The sequence below is a fragment of the Ascaphus truei genome, chromosome 6 (assembly GCF_040206685.1).
Source record: "Ascaphus truei isolate aAscTru1 chromosome 6, aAscTru1.hap1, whole genome shotgun sequence".
In the NCBI taxonomy this organism is placed as follows: domain Eukaryota; kingdom Metazoa; phylum Chordata; class Amphibia; order Anura; family Ascaphidae; genus Ascaphus; species Ascaphus truei.
In genome coordinates, this window is record NC_134488.1 from 127,293,014 (window position 1) to 127,313,033 (window position 20,020).

At 43.4% G+C, this 20,020-nt stretch overlaps 1 protein-coding gene across 1 annotated transcript; it reads right to left on the bottom strand.

Annotated features, from left to right (window-relative positions):
* Nucleotides 1-247: 247 nt before the first annotated feature.
* LOC142497874 (phospholipase A2 inhibitor NAI-like) lies at nucleotides 248-19,402 on the bottom strand. The gene is made up of 5 exons (XM_075606273.1): nucleotides 19,251-19,402; nucleotides 8,293-8,409; nucleotides 6,716-6,865; nucleotides 4,184-4,324; nucleotides 248-1,877 (listed from the first exon to the last, which is right to left on the bottom strand). The coding sequence occupies exons 1-5, from the start codon at nucleotides 19,300-19,302 to the stop codon at nucleotides 1,684-1,686; spliced, it is 654 nt and encodes a 217-aa protein (XP_075462388.1). The 5' UTR covers nucleotides 19,303-19,402; the 3' UTR covers nucleotides 248-1,683.
* Nucleotides 19,403-20,020: the final 618 nt, after the last annotated feature.

A 20,020-nucleotide genomic window follows, 5' to 3' on the forward strand; every position in this document is an offset into this window, starting at 1 on the left:
GTAGTTTACTGCTGTCAAATAGCCTAAACCGGCTCTCCCTATGATACTCATAAGATGTTTGTCACGTAGCCGGCCTGATACAGTCTGCGTGTATGGCGTGTATCACTATTGGAACTGTTGCGACTAGGGGTTTTATATCCACACATAGGTGTAAATCCTCCAATTAGATAGAGGTTGTTACTTTAACATACTATCCATACTGTATATTGGCTGAATATACATTGTACGCTGAGTTGCTTCATCAGTCTGATATGGGTAATATATACTTTATTTCGCCAAACAATTCAGTGTGCACTTTATTTATGTGGGAGACACACAGACAGTTTTTAATACAATTACAGTCATCACTGGGTCGCAGAGCTGACACTCTACACTTTAACTTAAAACCCCTATAACTCTCTTCTCCTTATACCTGGTGAGAGATGTACGGAACCCACCACTGGGTTCTGGGGTTTGGGCTTATACCGGGACCTGTAATGTAACCCAGTTCCCTGCCCGGTCTTACTGCCCTGGTCTGTGCTGAAGCAGGGAGATTTGGCGGTGAGCTGCAAACTGCTTTCTAGGGAGGATTTTATCCGGTGGTCTGTGTTCCTCATGTCCTCAGGAATCTGGGGGGGGAGGGAGGCGGGGATTCTTGAGTGCATGTTTCGGGGTAACCCGCAACACTGGCCCCCTTCTACCCAAACACACCCTGACAACATTTTACCATAAAATCACCCCTGAAACTCACGCCCTGCACATTTCCGCTGGTTGGCACTCCTGGAACAGTAAAACCACACATACATCTTTATTATACATGCAGTTACATGCCATGATTGGGTTGAAGAGCTGACACTCACAATTCCTCAATTACGCACAGGGGCACCCAGCCGGGCCAAATACCTTTATTAATGGCCCGGGTACCCCTTCACCATCACACTATGGCATAACAAAATGATTGGTACTGGACCCAGCACGTTTGCTGATCGATTGCGCCTCTATTGGCCTTACCCCAGGGATGTGACAGATGTTGAATTAACTTAATTTCCTTGGTACTACACCCAGTGAAACAATGATCAGATTTTGTATGGGTGATGTGCGGAAAGAGCCAGTCATGCGTTCTAACTTTACCTCCTTGCTTATTTTTTTTACCCTCGCACACGTGATATTGGATATTACATTTCGGTTTGCGCGCAAATTGCTTTGTACTAGGATGCTTAAAACCCTTTTTCCACGGAAAACTGCCTTATGCCGGCAGGGATCGGCTTGGAGCTGGGTGCTTTAGATTCTAATTGGCATTGCTGCCCTTGTAACCATGCTGATTGCTATTTCTCAGGAAACCTCTGACAATGGCAGATATTTTACTTTTTATAATCCAACAATTGTTAGTACATAAAATATAGGAAGCTGTTAATTACAAAAAACAAAACCACAGCTATAATTTTTTTTACATACAAAGGATGTGTCCCCAGTGTCACAATACATTTTTAAGCAGTTCCACAGTTCTTACAGTGTTGAAAACAACGGTTTTAACCTATTTCAGGTTAACGTCCATATACTGTATGTCTGTAATCCTAACAATTGCAGGAGTAACCTATTAAAATATAATATTTCATCTGCATGTACAAAGATCGTTACACATTATCAGTGGGTAACAGGGGAGGGGGGGGGAGAAGACATCTCATAGCCTTATTTCAAATTGCACTAAGACAAAAGTTTAATCAGCATAAGAGCCACAACAGCCGGCAAGAAAAATCCTGGGTGGAGACCAACACTTCCACTGGAGCATGTGTGTGTTAACTTTATGGTTATACCATCGCCGCTCACATGTTGATCACCAATATCGCAGACACTTTTAGTGGCACAACCACGAAGGGCCGATATATGGGATATGGAACCTGTACAGAAGAGAAATGACAGTAACTCCAGTGCAGTGAGTGAGCAGCTTCACCATATCCTTTCAGTTTGACCCCAGTGGAGTGTGTCCTGTACAGTATATTTAGTTTAAATCTCTTGTTGCCTGAAGGCCCAGAGATGCTTTACTAATGAATGTGGTCCCTGTGTAGAGAAGATTGCATTGTAAGTTCTCTGCATAGACAATGTAGAATTTGACTTTACAATGTAACTAATCGAGTGAGAAAAAGGACAATTACTGTACAATGTGCATTAAAAGATGTATAATTCAGAACCATCTTAAGAACTGTGGGCCCACGGGCCAAGTGTAAATTGGGGGCCTGATCCACAACAGGTTACATTTCAAATAGAAATACAGTACGTCTTTATTGAACATTCAAACCTTAGTGAAACTCTACAATTACAAATACTGTAGCGCCGACGAGTATTCTAAAACAAATCTGGGGCAATCACCAACAAGACCCAGGTACATGCTGGGTACATGCTGGGTACATGCTGGGTACATGCTGCAATGTTTCATTGACATTTCTGCAGACAGACTAATGGCCCATCGGATTAACAGCTGGGGTCCCTGGCAGTCCCATTCAAACTGAATGGGACTGCCTGGGACCCCTGCTGTGTTAATCTGATGGGCCATTAGTCTCTGCAGAAATGTCACTGAAATGTTGCAGTATGTACCCAGCATGTACCCAGCATGTACCCAGCATGTACCTAGCATGTACCCAGCATGTACCTTGTTGGTTATAGCCCCAAATTTTCCAGGGCAAGTTTTAGAATACTCGTCGGCGCACCCGTATTTGATTCATCTACGCGTCTCTTTAAAAGAGTAAATCCATGTGCAGGCACTCTGTGCTGAGCTACCTCTTTTTTATTGTTTTAAAGATGTATCTAGTTTGCTGTGAGTCGTTGTTTTATTATTATTATTATTTTTTAATTGAAATTGACAAATTCATCAAACTACCTTTTCCCTGAAAAAAAAAGACAAAAAAAAACATTATTAAGTAACATTTGCCTCATTCAGTACAAATGTAAAATGAAATTTTGGATTATAGTATTTGTGGAGCCCTTGAAAGGTTCGAGGACCTGGGCTATTGCCCGATTAGCTGATGCCTTAGGATGGCACTGTTATAAATGCATCAAGTCGTCATTGTGCCTCATCACAGGAGCCCGTGTTTTATCTGTAGGAGTGTAATTCCTCTAACCTCAGTGTACAGTACAAGAAAATAAGCAGTGAGCAGCATGGATCAGATGTGAGGACAAGAAAGGGAGGAGTACAGTACTACTTTGACTGCACAGACGTGTCCAGCTTACATTGAAGAAAATCGAAATCTAGCAGCAATTTTAGGAAATGCACCAAAAAAAATTAAATTTAAGAAAAAAGGCTTCTTATTGCCAGTAAAGCAATATTAGGCTACAAATAACTATAAAGCAATTCTAAGATTTGCCATATTCTTCAGGAAATGTCATTGATTGTGGATCAAAAAAAAGTTATTTAAATAATAATAAAAAAATAAATGTTAACACCTCAATAAGCCCAGCGGTGTCCAGTATGTCAAAATCCGTTATGAGCAAGGCGTACAATTTCAGTGTTACTACGAGGTATGACAGCGAAGCGGTGGAGTATTAGGCCTCGGACATGGTCAGCGCGCCGTGCTGAGGCGCGCTCTCACTTACAAGTGAGCCCCTCAGCCGCAATGAGAGCGTCTTTGGTAGACTTGCGGAAGCGTAGGTCTTAAGAAAATTTTAAATTTGCGCGAACCAGCTCCATGACGTCACTGGCCCGCAACCCGACACGCCCCCGAACGGCGCGCTAACCACGGCCAGGGAAAGCGGGTCAGCCTCAGCGCGCCTCCGCACGGGCTGAGTCACCATGGACTCAGCCTTATAGTGAGGCAGGGAGACAGATGGGATTGGTTTATTATGGTTAGCGTGTATTACTACAGTACACTTAAATATTTCAATAAGTGAACAATGTTTCTGCAGTATAGAAAGCAGTATTAAAGGTCTGTGAAGTCGGATTCCTTACAGTGCAAGCTCTATGGGGCAGGAATGTCAGTTTAGTTTTTGTTGTTCTGCTGATTTGGGGGGGGGGGGTGAAGCATAATTCTCTTTATTTTAATGGTCTAAGTGCGGTGTACATTATTATCACCGGATAAATAAAAATACCTACAGTAGTACATGACATTACAGTGTAACTTAGTGCAATGAGAGAGCAATGTGCCTATAGTGTAATGAACCAATGAGAGGAGTGAAATGGCAGTAATAGTGAATAAACCCCTATTGTGATTACCTGACATTTCTGTAGTTTGGAGAAGGCACATCTTCTCGTTCCCAGTACATTCCATGGTATCCGAAGTGTAACACCAGTTCGAGTCTGCAGAGGCGCAGGTTCGGCACGTCACTCCATTCATTACATCGTTATCAGCTGGCACTATAAGTGAGGAAGAGGAAGGGAATCGGATGCTATGAATATTTATATTTGCCCTAATTTTGTGAGCACTTCATGTCCGTGATAATTAAGCTTCATGTGCAATTTGCCTCACTCTAATGAATGCGTTGGAAGAAGATGCCCCGTGTTTAGGTGTTACATGTACACTACTTTGCAGCATTTGCCTAGGACCAGGAATCCTGCAGCACAGAGCAGAGAACACGCGGGACGTTATACTTCAGCAGAAGACGGGCTTTCATTTCACGCAGTGACACCATTGGGAAAGGAGTGGTTCAGTGAATCAGTGAATAAAAACAATGATTATCAGAAATTAGAGGGAAAGGTGTGTTGTCACCATCTCTCTAACTCGAAGCTCATTGATAGATGCACTCCGGGGCTATTAAAACGTAACATTTATTGGGTACACAACTAAAATAAAGTCTACATACATGAAATTCTAAAATTGGATAGTGTGTGATTAAATAAAAATATATAGGGTGGGAACGAGGCAGGGCTGACTACAATACCGATCACGCTGTGCTAGGGACTACATTCTATATCAGCAGGAGCAGAACATACAACAGCTACATATTGCAGAGGCACCCTTGAGGTTCAGTTACCCTATCACATGATATGTGTGCAATTTTTGCCACCTAAAGACACCTATCTTCCAATCATGGTAGTCAGCCCTGATTTGGCAATACACCTTTAGCTCAACTCTACCACCCCTGCCTCATTGGCACCCTATATATTTTTATTTAATCACACACTATCCAATTTTAGAATTTCATGTATGTAGACTTTATTTTAGTTGTATACCCAATAAATGTTACGTTTTAATAGCCCCGGAGTGCATCTATCAATGAGCTCCAAGGTAGAGAGATGGTGACAACACACCTTTCCCTCTAATTTCTGATATACATTTTATTAGCTCATCTGATGCACCCAGTGCCAATCTAGGCACTTGTTGGGCGCAATTCATATTTACTTATTACTTGAATTACTACTAGTGAGCAGTACATTTTTGTTTGTGTTTTCGAATAAAAACAATGACCTACACTCAACCCGGTTCAGCTCCTTGTGGGGGGGGGGAGAGGGGGAGAGAGGGAGACCGAGTCCCTTATTCAGTGCAACAACTCTATTGTGAGGGGCAACTCTCTGTACTGTATGTGCTAGAAATATAGCTATATCCTTGTGGTCATCCCTTATGTCACCTCCATTGCTACCACCATCAAAGATGTCTTGTCTGATGGGTCATTAGCACCCACTTTACATATATTGCTAGCACATATAGTTGCCCTTGCGCACCGAATACGAGAGACTCTTTCTTCTCCCCTCCCCCCACCCCCACCCCATGGATATTTTTGCATTCTCCTGGTTCCCTTAGGTGGACCCTCTAACGCCTGGGGTGCGCAAACTGGGGGGCGCGTGGCAGTTAGAGGCCCTGCACTCTTCCCCGAGGCGCTTAAATTGACAGGGAGCACGCGCGAGGCCTCCAACTGCCCTTTCCTGGTCTCCGGCGGCTTCCAGCAACACGTCGCCATGGTAACGTGGCATCAAATGACGCTGCGGGGTCACATGACGTTGTGATGTCAGAAGACGCTGGACACCAGGTAAGTGGGGGGGGGGGAGGGGCAGACTGAAAAGTTTGCGCACCCCTGCTCCTGAGGCCGCCTTTACTCATTTTTATTGCTTATTGCTTTAAGCTTATATAGAATCTCGCTCTGCAATTATTTCTATATCTGGCTGTAGCACTCACCATTAGATTGATGACTTTTGTTAAATCAATGTGCATTTTCTTTTGCAGTAAATTTACCATGATAAAAGGATAAAGAATAATAACACCAGCAAAAAAAACTAGTTCATTTAAGATTACCCTCTGGCCCTTACAGTATATTGTGATATCAAAGATTGATATAAATAGCTGTGCACGTATAATGTAATCCTAATACTATAGTTTGAAAACACGGGCATTGACCTTGCAGTACAATAGCAGTGCACTATATATAGTGTGACAGCGAGAAGTACCTGTGCAGGGAGATTACAATGTGTACTAGTGTAAAACACTGCACAGTTAAAATTACAATTATCCGAAATGTCTATGAGACAGCAAGTATATTCTGAAATTGTGTAATTAACCAGTGAGATGAGTGGATTGACATTAGTCATGATAAACCCATATTGTAATAAATAAAGGAAATAAAAACAGCAATAAACAGGGTGAATTACACAGAATTTGTAAAGTAACAGGTTCAGGGACAGCATTTAGGTTCTGTAAATAAACACAACAACCAGGCATCCAATGACAGGTGGTATAAGAGAAGGGAAAGTTGTAAATATGACAGAGATTGGTGGATTCTTGGAGGTAAAGTGAACAAAGAGAGAGGCACTTACAGGTGGGTATGGGAGGAGTGCAGTTGTCACTGGTACAACAGGTGGTTCCCATCTTGATCTTGCCGTCAGGAATGTTAATACTCCCGGACATGCCACACTCTCTTTGTAACTCACATGATCTGACAAAGATTGTATTTACCTCGTGATCGGCTGTAGACAAAGTAAGAAGATATTATTCCTATTAACTGACAAAGGTACAGCACATAACTTTTACCCACTTTGATAGTGAAATGGTTAACGCTTCCTTCCACAAGATTAATGCGGACACCCATCAACATGGCTACGTACTTTATACAGGGCCGCCAGCAGAAATCATGGGGCCCAGGACAAATGAAAGGAGCAGCCCCCCCCCCCAACCCATAGCGCACCTACCACGGAAAAATGTGTTTTAGCGCACAACTTTTACTTAACTGTTTTCTTATTGTGATACAGAAAAAAACATTACATTACATTATTTTCAACAAAAGACAGGTGACTGCCTGCCTGGGTGACTGGGAGGGTGAGTGGGTGACAGTGGGTGGGTGACAGTGACTGAGTGGATGACAGTGACTGGGTGGATGACTGGGTGGGTGACAGTGACTGGGTAGGTGACTGAGTGACTGAGTGGGTGGGTGAGTGACTAAGTGGGTGGGTGGGTTAGTGACTTTAGTGACTTGACTGAGTGACTGGGTGGGTGACAGTGGGTGACACTGAGTGACAGTGACTGGGTGGGTGAGTTAGTGACTGACTCGATGGGTGGGGGCGGGTGGGTTCGTGACTGGGTGGGTGATAGTGACTGGGTGACAGTGACTGGGTGTGTGGGTTGAATGACTGGGTGGGTGACAGTGACTGGGTGAGTGACGGTGACTGGGTGGGTTGGTTGAGTGACTGGGTGGGTGACTGGGTGGGTTGAGTGACTGGGTGGGGTGGGTGACTTACCTTGATTGGGTGGGTGCTGCTTCCTGCTTCCTTGCCGACAGACGCTTCCCCCCCTGCCCCCGATATCCCGTGGCAGCTGCCCGGGGCGGGAGGCGGGCTAGGGGGAGAGGGGCGCAGGAGGTGGGCTCAAAGGGTGCACGGGAGGTGGGCCAGGGGGGCGCGTTGGAAGCTGGGGGGGCGAGACTGTTGGGCTGGGGCAGGAGGTGCACACGGTGGAAGCTGGATTGGAGCATGCGCGGGGGAAACCGGGTTGGCGCTTCCCCTCCGTCCCATGTTGGGAGCAGGGGGAGCGGGCCCACAGGCAGGCAGGCCGAACACCCTTCTTTTTTTTACATTAAATTAACTGGCGCCCGGCCGCGCAGGGGGCCCGGGCTTCCCTAACCCATGGGGCCTGGGACGCCAGTACCTTTTGTCCCGCCCTGTTGGCGGCCCTGACTTTATGTCATTTGGCCCTAACTATTTCCTCAGAGCTGTGCTACGGCTCGGATTATTATTCTGTTACAGGGCTTTGAGAAACTAGAGCGATCGCTAAGAGCTCTCACTGTAACTTAACATTTTCTGTCTATCTCCCACTGACAATTTGAAATGTATCCAATTTTTTCCCCCTCTGAAATAAAAGATTAATACTACTTTAAAGTAACGTGACATATACAACATACGTGCTGTAGTTACGGTGTATGAAGACATGCAAACTTTCCCAGCAGAGCAGATCGTAGAGTCGCCGGTGCAGGATGTATGATCGGTACTCAGACACACTTTACATGAGAGAGAATAACCTGAAAAATAAATAAAAATGTCATTAGTTGAAGGCTCAGTAAATGGCTGGGTCATATCAAATTATTAACATCCCTTGCCAAATATTCTCCAGTTGAGAGCAAAGCTGTGTACATTATACAGTATGCAAACTGATGAAGGATTTTCAATGTTACGTGGCTCACTCCTTTTCCTAACCTTTGGGGCCATGTATCAGTCTCCCATGTGCTAAAAAGCTGCACCACATTTATCCAAGTACAAAATCCCATTGTATTCTAGAAGGTCTTTAATAAACCTGGGGCAATTGTTCAGCTCTAGAGTTGCCTTCGTTTTACAGCTGGGAAACTCACCAATCTAATGTGAAACCTTAGATTTCATTTGATCTGTACCATAAGATTTCCCCCCCCCCCCCCCCCCCCACATTTAGGGTCTCCTTTAGTAAAGCCCAAGCATTTTGGAAATATTATACTGTTATTATCTACATCCATTATTTTCTTCTAAAGTATTCGCCGCCATTCTTTACACCTTTAGGATATTTGTTGGGTTATATCACCTACCCGCTGACCGGCCTTTACTTCTAGGTGTGCATTTTAGGGATCTCTTCTCAATAAGGTTTTTGATCTGTGTAACCTTTCACTATATTTAGGTGTAAATGTACAATATGTGTAATATATGAGTTGTGTCTTCATATAATCAGACTGAATGCGGCTCTGCCTTTAGGGAAGTTTGTTCTGGATCTCTTGGGGTATCAGACCTTAAAAAAAAAAAAAGGAAGTGAAGGTGTAGAACAATATGTACAAATTGCAAATGACTGCAGAAAGCAGGAAAATAGTGGGAAAGGATGTGGGCAGTGTGGCAGAACATATGTAATGACAAAAGACAGATGTTACACAAGGGCCCTTATATTCCAGAATCTTTAGAAAATCCACCACTCCGTACTGTAGTCTGACAACCCATCCCTACAGGTCTATAGTCCGATGATCCGCTGATACATAGTAGAAGTTGAAAAAAGTCTTGCGTCCATCAAGTTCAACCTATGCTAAATTTAAGACAGATACTTTATCCTATATCCGTACTTACAGTATCATTGATTCAGAGGAAGGCAAACAAAAGACCCCAGTGAAATATCTAAGGATATCGCATAAAGGAAAAAATAAATTCCTTCCTGACTCCAAATATTGGCAGATTACTCCCTGGATCAACATTCCACCCATGTTAACTTATTTGGTATATCCCTTTAGACCTTCCCTTTCTAAAAAGATGCCCAACCTTCTCTTGAACAAATCTATTGTATCTGCCATCACAGTATCCATGGGTAATGAATTCCACATTTTAACTGCCCTTACTGTAAAGAACCCTTTCCTTTGTTGCTGGTGAAATCTCCTTTCCTTTGTACTGCCCTTGGGATGAATAGTTCTTTTGAAAGCTCCCTGTATTGTCCCCAAATATATTTGTAACTAGTTATATCCCCTCGTATATGGCTCTTTTCTAATGTAAACACATCTAATTTAGCTAGCTTGCAGAGGACAGCCAGACAAGATATTATAGCATGAAGGGGCAAGGAGTCTAACTGCAAAGGACACACCAAAGACAGGAGCACATGGACCAGTTGATCCTACCTGAAGAGGGCGCTGTGTAATACTCTTGGTACTTGGTCTAGATCAACTAGGTCCTGGGCCACAAGAAGCATATCAGCATATAGTGACAGGACTACTTGCATGCAAGGCTCCCACACCAACAGCCCAGTGAGTTTCTTCCTTACTAGGCAGAGGAAGGGCTATATGGACTGTGAATAGAGTTGCCCGGATGTACTCCCTGACCAAATGCAAAAAGATGCTGTCAGAACCAATTAATCTTTAACAGACATTTTTGTAGAGGTTGTGCAGCGTCCAGAGAAGGCCCACAAAATATGGGCCAAAGCCTTCTCCTGAACCAGGGATAAGGAATGTGACAGACCAGTCCTCTCCGCATAGTGCAGCAGGATCAGGACTAGAAAGATATTGTTATGAATGGTCCGGTCTGGGACAGTAAAGGACTGGTCGGTGTAGAAAGGTCTCATGCAATTCCGCAATCCATTTAGTCTTTCTAATCTTCCCTTTTGTTTATGTTGTATAAACCTTGGTACTTATAATTAAGATTTTTTTTCATTTGTGCTGAAATTCTACAAGAGCATCTTTAGAAAGTAGAAATATTTGAAGGGTAATAAAGGTGTTTTTTAGATACAAATAATAATCAGTCTGGAAAAAAAAGGAGTTTTTTTTTCAGAACAGGAGATTGATTGTATCAGTTGACATCACACAAGGATGTCTGGGAGATAAAAAAAATCATTGTTCTACCAGGAATGTCTAAGAGAACAGCTAGCCAAAAACACGTTGTATTCTTGCTGTATGTGTTATCTGGTTGATCGTGTGAAAAAGGAGCAACTGCCACATATAGCTGGTTATAGTAAAAAAAAGTTGCCTAGAAAGAACAGAACCAGCAAATACCATTATACCGATTAGTTCTCCGCTCTGAACCTGTATACCTGCACTATGCTCTCTGTCTCTGAAGAATAAACAATTGTAACAAAGATATCTGCCTCACTCTTGAATGACCGTCTTCAGTTGGGGGGAATAACCTCTGCTAGCTTACCCTTAAGCCTCAGCGAGACCGCATTGGCTATGATCTTATAGTCCGTGCTGAGCAAGTAGTATTGTAGATATGGCAGAGATCACTTCAGCGTGGTCAAAATACAGGAGGACTCTAACAATTATTATTGTGAAGATTGTAGTTGAAAGTGACCCTTCCCCCCCACACACACACACGGAACTGCCAACAGGATAAGAAAATATATCTGATGAGAAAGGCAAAATTAAACAAGAAATTAAGCAATCCCAAAATGCAAGAACAGGAACCGAATATTTAGAGTTGTGCAAGATTAATCAGCAAACGTATAACTGAAGATGTTACAAAACGGAACAGATATGGGGAAGAAGACATTAAGCAGAGACGTCTGATTTGGAAGAAGCAATGTGTCACATGCCGCACACCGGCGAGCACGCGACAAGGGTTAACACACGGCTCACAAGCTGTCCCACCTCTTCACCTCTGCAAAAGGTCACTCAAATGAACAATATCTCCCCTCTAAACTTTAAAGTGAATCTACAGTACATGTTTCACTTTGATTGCAGAATCTGCATTATTGAACATTCTATAAGCATGCAGTGACCGCGATCATTTTGTTTGACTTTGGGGGGAGGGGGGGGGGGAAAGGGGGGGGAGGGGGGGGAAGGAGGGGGGGAGGGGGGGAGAAAGCAGTGGAGAGGGGAAGATATTACTTTTCAATTTCCTAATGAAACATGTATTGCTTCCTCTGACAAAGAATAGTCTGCTACATGATATACATTTCTTGTAGATAAAAAGACACAGGTACTGTAAATATATGCATGGACAAGAGACACCCCCCCACCCCCTACTCTTTTGTAAAAGTATGTTGGTCAGAGGGAGAATAAAGGAGGTTTATGGATTGTTATTTCATGGTCAACAGAGACCTGTAAAAAGGAGTTTCTGCTGACACTGCAAGAAATACGGACATGGCATAACGAAGATCAACCTTATTGGCTGGGGCTGTTCTAGGGGTGTTTTAGAGAACGTATATTTATAGCTTGCAATCTGTCTTGTTGGTATACATGCAAGCAAGAGGGCTGGTGTGTGCGTACGCACTGCAGCATATATTCTGTGCGGTCTTATTAGCTCAATAAATCATTTATTAGACTATCAAGTGTAGCCAGGGCTGGTTTCTGGCTACCAGTCTGCCCTTCTCCTGGCAGTAAGCCCTGGTAAACGCAGGCCTGCCAGGACTGATCCTGGGGGTTCCCCCACCCCCAGCAACTTCAGTGAGTCACAGGGGAGGCGGTGCAACCAGGCCTTGTGTCCAATCAAGGACTCAGACCTGGTTCCTGCTTTTCCTGTACTTAAGGGGCTGCACTACCAAATTCAGCAGTTGTGCCTCTACCCTTGAGAGAGGCTGGTCTACCCAAATAACTGTGCAGGGCTCTGCTAGTTTCTACTCTCTCCCTTAGGGGAGTGGAGTGGGACACTGTTCCTCACTTCACCAGGGAGTAAGGGATGAGCTAGGACTGCTTCAAGTGCCCTTGGCTTGGAGTGAAGGTCCAGGGTACATCCTGAGGGTGAAGGCCCTAAGAACTGCTAGCTGCTGTGAATGCTGTAAGATCTGCAGTGTGCAATAAAGTGTGTTCCTGTTTTACTATACCTTCCTGCCTGAGACAGCAATCTATCAGGGGAAGGGTAAAGCAGTTATCCTGCAGGGATTGCTCCCCACATCCCTGGGGCCTGCAAGAGATGTAGGCGCTGTCACCGTGAGTACAAATCAGTTATTACCCCAGAGACTGTTCTGATATCCCCAACTACCATGCGGGAGACTCAGATCTACTGTGAGCCAGCAGGTATGCACCACCACACTCCATGTAGCAGCAAAATCTCCCAGGGGGGATGGAGGAGGGGGGGGGGGGGAGAGACTATGTGTTACACAAGTATTTTGTGTGCAGTTGATGTGGTCTACTTAGATTTTGCAAAGGCTTTTGATACGGTTTCACACAAGAGGTTGGTGTACAAAATAAAGAAAATTGGACTGGAAAATATGCACCTGGATTGAAAACTGGTTAAAGGACAGACAACAGAGGGTTGTCATAAATGGAACTTTTTCAGGTTGGGCTAAAGTCGTGAGTGGAGTACCTCAGGGATCGGTACTGGGACCCTGCTTTTTAACTTGTTTATTAATGACCTTGAGGTTGGGATCGAGAGCAAAGTCTCCATCTTTGCTGATGATACTAAATTGTGTAAGGTAATAGAATCAGAGCAGGATGTAATTTCTCTTCAGAAGGACTTGGAGAGACTGGAAACGTGGGCAGGTTAAATGGCAAATGAGGTTTAATACAGATAAATGTAAGGTTATGCATTTGGGATGCAAGAATAAAAAGGCGACTTACAAATTAAATGGAGATATATTGGGGGAATCCTTGATGGAGAAGGATTTAGGAGTGCTTGTAGACAGCAGGCTTAGCAATAGTGCCCAATGTCATGCAGTAGCTGCAAAGGCAAACAAGATCTTATCTTGCATCAAATGGGCAGTGGATGGAAGGGAAGTAAACATAATGATGCCCCTTTACAAAGCATTAGTAAGACCACACCTTGAATATGGAGTACAATTTTGGGCACCAGTCCATAGAAAAAAACATTATGGAACTAGAGAGAGTGCAGAAAAGAGCCACTACATTAATAAAGGGGATGGATAATCTGATTTCTAAGGAGAAGCTATCTACATTAGATTTGCTTACATTAGAAAAGTGGAATCTAAGAGGGGATATGATAACTATATAGTCTTTCAGAGAACTATTCTTCCCAAGGGCAGTACAGATTACACATCCCGTAAGGAGATATTACCAGCAACAAAGGAAAAAGTTATTTACAGTAAGGGCAGTTAAAATGTGGAATTATTAGTTAGGAAAATTAGTAAGACCACACCTTGAATATGGAGTACAATTTTGGGCACCAATCCTAAGAAAAGACATTATGGAACTAGAGAGAGTGCAGAGAAGAGCCACCAAATTAATAAAGGGGATGGACAATCTAACTTATGAGGAGAGGCTAGCTAAATTAGATTTATTTACATTAGAAAAGAGGCGTCTAAGACGGGATATGATAACTATATACAAATATATTCAGGGACAATACAAGGAGCTTTCAAAAGAACTATTCATCCCACGGCCAGTACAAAGGACTCGGGGCCATCCCTTAAGGTTGGAGGAAAGGAAATTTCACCAGCAACAAAGGAAAGGGTTCTTTACAGTAAGGGCAGTTAAAATGGGGAATTCATTACCCATAGAGACTGTGATGGCAGATACAATAGATTTGTTCAAAAAAAGGTTGGACATCTTTTTAGATGGAAAAGGTATACAGGGATATACCAAATAAGTATACATGGGAAGGTGATGTTGATCCAGGGAATAATCCGATTGCCAATTCTTGGAGTCAGGAAGGAATTAATTTTTCCCCTTAATGGGGTTTTTTGTTTGCCTTCCTCTGGATCAATAAGTATAGATATAAGATAAAGTATCTGTTGTCTAAATATAGCATAGGTTGAACTTGATGGACGGAAGTCTTTTTTCAACCTCATCTACTATGTAACTACTATGTAACTATGTTATTTCACATACAGATACTTATTTATTATTTTATTTATAAAATGTTTTACAAGGAAGTAATACATTGAGAGTTACCTCTCGTTTTCAAGAATGTCCTGGGCATAGAGTTAAGATGACAAATAATACAGTTACATAAGTGAGCAGGGTATACATTATATACAAGACATGGCATGTACATGGTAGCAGACTCGTGTGTACGGTACGTGGTCTTGTAAGAAGGAAGATCAAAAATACTTGATGCTCTACATGTCAAATACTGCTTCCCATTATGGATGATATATACCATACACATATGACCATTAGGTCTTTCTTACTGGGTTTGGATGTTTGTTTTTAGTTTAAGCTATAAGAACTCATGCATATATACCAGTAATTCACCTTTGACTTTACCACCTGGCATGACTGTGCAATTGTTGAAAAGGGCACAACTGACATCACTCATGCTTCTATAGTGTATCTCAGCATTATACTATAGGGAAAAACATATCAGGGCTTATAAACAACTTTATTTCAATTACCCAAGGCACAGTTTAGATACCAGAGTATGTAATAGTGAGAGCGTTTTTATGGTGGCCTGCATTAATAAAGATAGCCAGGCTGTTTCAGACTCTAGGATCTGAACTTGAATGACCTTTCTTAAGTCTGCAGAGCATCATATAACCTGAACTACAATAGCACATTTGGATACACCCCTGCAGCCATTTACACATTAATAAAAACGTGGAGAAAATTGGTTCCTGAGAAAACAAAATCAAGTTTAAATGACTTTATTTTAGAGATGGACAAACTTTTCTCCAAAGTACAAATCGTTAGCGAAATCTGTGCAGTACAATAGGGTTGGAGGAGGAAAATAATCAAATAAACATACGTTGTTACAGTGGATAAGGAGGGCCCTGCCCCCTCAAGCTTAAAATTTATAAGGAGGAGTAAGTGGAAACAGAAGGTGCAGGGGGGTAAGAAGGTTTGTGGTTTTCGGATGGCTGCTTGTTATTTGAAGGAGTTTGCATTGGGTGCTTCAGTATACATGTTACGGTGTTTCCCCCACCCCGTGGGAGATTTGGCCATTACGACGTATTTATTTATTTATTTATTTATTTTATTTATAAAATATTTTACCAGGAAGTAATACATTGAGAGTTACCTCTCGTTTTCAAGTATGTCCTGGGCACAGACGTATGTGGTGCATGCTACCTGTTGGTAAGCAGGAGGGCTGAGTCATCTGCCGATGGTTGTAGGGACACAGGACAGGTTTCTGGGGTACATACCCCACATGGTTCTCTAGCAGTGCAGCGCCTCCATCTGCCTTAGGCTCCAGATGTATGGAGGCGATCCCCTACCATAGAAATATTCCATCTCCTCCCAGTAAGATCACACACCAGGCAGGAGGTATATGCAAAGAGGAACGGTCTTTATTGGGTCAGCACTCACAGCATGGCAGTAGTCTGTCCAGTACAGTCTCTCTGGATCAGCTATCCAGCTGAAGGATGGTCCCTGGACAACCACTATGGCCAAGGGCACCGCAGCTGTCCTAGCTCTTCCCAACCCCTCTGTCAGGAGCCAGGGTACAGTGCACACTCACTCTCCCCCAGGATAAGAGGAACAGAGAAGGCCCCAATCTCAGGCACTCTGCTTTGTGACCTGCCTCTCTCAGTGGGGAAAGGAACACCTACTGAATTTGGGTCGCAATCCCCTTAAGTACAGCCAGGACGAGGGCACTAGGTCTGACCCCTGATTGGGTATAGTCAGACACAGTTCCACCACCTCCCACTGTCACTCAAAATGAGCATATATGAGGAGGCGTGTCCTTTTGTGCATAGGTTGTACTGTATGAAGGAATATTTAGGGAGCATTTCTCTCTCCTTTAAGAAGTTGCAACCCTGCTCTTCTGCTTTAACATGGGGCGTTGTCTCAGATATGTATGTCCTGCAGTGAGAAAGGATTCAGTGTGAGATTCCAGAAAGCACTGAGGGGGCTGCCCCGAGATGGAATTTAGCAGGGTGGCAACAGAATCAAAGGACATCAAAAATTGGCTGCACATTCACTCTTGCAGAGAGAAATAAAACCCTCATCGTTGGCAGAACCTACAACACATTGTGGACTCCTCAGTCTGTGGAAGGGTCAATCCTTGTTGTGCTGTCCCGGTGTAGCAGAACTAATGATCCATAGTGTGGGGTGGTTCTAACTTTTAGAAAACAAACATTTTAATTGCAGTAACATCTTGGGCTTTTGTTTACTCCTATAGCAATTACAGATTCATTTTCCTGTAGCACACGAGATACCAGCTTGTATGTTTGCAAAGGCTTTTTGGAAGTGAAACAGCAGTTCATGGTCCCCCAACTTCCAGGGAACCCCCCGCTCCCGAGATATTTGTAATTTTCTGATCATTTTGAAACAAAATAAATACAAATATGGACTCGGTCACAAAAACTAAAAAAGCTGTGTAGCACTGTTCCTCCCCCCCCCCCCACTCTGGAAGATGTACTGTGGCTACAGGCTTTTGATGATCTTGATGCTCAACTCAGGGTGTCAGCGCCTCCAGCTTCAGTGGGCTCCAGTATTCCCAGAGACAGTCTCCACCAAAGCAGAATTCTTTCACACCACTGCCCAATAGACTGTAGACTCAGGCAGAGGTACAGAGAAAGGGATGCTTTATTTGGCAGTCACTGCAGATGGTATACAGCGGATGCAGATTGATGACAGAGGGTCCCATCTGGATGGTGCTGGGCTCTCTGTTAGTTTTGAGGCCTCTCTGATCTCTCTTGGCTCAGTCAGCCCAGGAGGTACTGACTGGCCTGGCTCACTCCCAGCCGGGAAAAGCTGAACTTACATGTTTCACCCATAGGAGGGGAGGACCTGGATTGACTACAATTTAGCACTTCCTGTCTGACGCCAAAAAAGGGGAGAGCGCAAGGTCTGTACCATGATTGGCTGTACACAGACCCTGAGTCATCACTACTTTTGTCACTCAGAGAGTCAGCATGAGGGGAGGGGTCAATGTCCACAGGATAGCCTGTCACAGCCTGTAGCTACTAAGGGCTTATGTGACAGGGGGTAGAGAGGCAGCCTGAGCAAGTCAGTTGCAAGTCACCTCATGACAAATTTGTCTGGTGGACTGAATGGAAGAGAAGGAGATCAAACTGGGGAGGGGGAGGCGGTGGGGACACGCCCATGCGTCACGCAGCTGGTTCGTCCTCATTGGCTGAACCGTCGCCGTCACCAGCGCTCCGTCTCCATAGAAACTCAATTCTTGTCTGCAGAAAATCTGGTAGTGCATCACGATCGCTTCCCAATGCTTACAGGCAGCTACTGGGACCGGCCCCATTGAGGGACAAAACTTGTTCCTGCAGTGCACGCCGTAGCGAACACAGCAGTAGACACTGGGACCGAGGCTTTAGGGATCACCAATTCAAGTAACTCTGTTGCTTTAAGTGTCTGCTTGTCCGGATTACACATTATTAACCCATACTTGCCAGAGTGTCCAGCAACGCATGTATTTTTTAATCATGTTTTTAGAAGTCATCATAGTATTGACATAAAAGAGATGGGGTGTCACTGGAAGTACATAGTAATAACCTCACAGAGCTGCAGCCAAGATCGGCAAAGCCGTTATTCTAAAGATAACCAACTCGGAATGTCACAAAATAAAGTGTGTCTCACAGAGCGGTGGAATTGCCGGTACTTCTGTCAGTGGGTGTGTTACTGAGAAGCCCCTGCACCCACCTTCGTGCCAGCTGCACTGGAATCCCTTTTACAGCCCACGTGTGTATCTAGTTCTCATATTTCCATGTGTGTGCGCTTTGCCCGGCAGGGCAGAAATAGATTACAGTATCTGGCAGCACAAAGAAAAACCAGACATGGGGACTGAAGTGTTTCGCGATGAGGTTGGGTCGGTTCAATACATTGCTAATTTTATTACTTGGATAGAATTTTGGGTCTTACACCTGATTTTAAAGAAATGTTAAAGCTTTTAAACATTTGGATAAAAATTATAATTAGTTATTAACATGTGGTAAAATAGGAAGCTGGATGCTTTGTATATAATCATTATTTCTTTAAGCAGCAAAACAGGTGAAATGTTTGTTTTCAAATAAATCAATTCTGTATTATTAAATAAGTGACTGGTTTTATTTAATTTTTTTTATTCAACTCAATGCCATTTTTAACGTTTTTAAGCATCCTTTGATTTCTTTAGCAGGTTTTTGTCCACCCCCTAAGCAGTGCAAGACCTTTGCTACACTTTCCTGTTTATGATAATTTGTTGCCAATATTCCCAGCTGTTTGAGCTGTAAATAGTAACAATAGATAATGTTACCTTGGTAATATCAGGATACATTGTGTTTGCCGAGTTACTGAAGGATTCATTGATTGATACGGGAAAGGTGGCCATTATGTTAGGCACACAATCAGGATTTTTACAGTATTACAGGAGCCCCAGGCGATTGCCAGTTTAGGGAAGAATGTATAATTATACGATGTAACATGCTGTACATTTTAAAATAAGGAAACGAAGGGGGGAATGTAATTTGGCTGCTTTAAAGAGGAAATGGCATGGGAAGTTCTGCAAATCTAGCAGTGGGTTCTCTGGGTCTGTAAATAAAAAGCAGTGGTACTCCATCGTACTGGACATATTCCCCTAACCATCAGTCAGTGAAATCACTCACCTGTAGCGATGAGAGCGGAAATGACCCAGGTGAATGTGAGAAGGGAGCTCATGGTCACAGTTTCACAGAAGGATGTGTGAGCAGTACAAGGTCTTGCCTGAGCAGCCTGAGCTCTGAATATGCTTCATTTATGGGCATTACATTCCCTGTCTCTGCTGCATGGAGTGTGGGTGGGATAAGGGGACAATTCAAGTGATTGCTGCTGTGAGCAATTAACATTTTAACGGTTTAGGATTACATTTTTCGGGAATTACTCAACAATTTCACTATCTGTTGCACAGGATCTGGCTCCGACAAAGCCCCCTTTCTCTGCTTTAACAATAATGAAAAAAAGGAAGAGAAATATAATATATATTTTTTTGCTAAGTAACAAAATATTGCACCTTTTAAAGCAACAATCCAGGTTTCATTTTTTAAAATGAGAGAATTGAAGCAGGGGGTCTCCGCAGTTGAACCGCATTGATTTCAGCTCCGGGAACCCCCTGCTTTCCGAGGCTTAATGTACCTCCGTATTGAGTGTCGGTATTTCTGGCAAGTTTAAAGGTCCAGCTCATGCCGGCCAATAGGAAGCTGCACATACAGCTTTGGGACATTTAAACATCGCCATTATGTTAGGCACACACATTCCCTGCCTGCAGAGATACCGGTATCCTTACGGAGGTAAGTATCTCCAGGTCCCTGGAGCCGAAATGAACATTGTTCTGCTCTGGAGACACCCTACTTCAATCCTGAAATTAAACATGGATTGCAACTTTAAACAGCTTCAACTT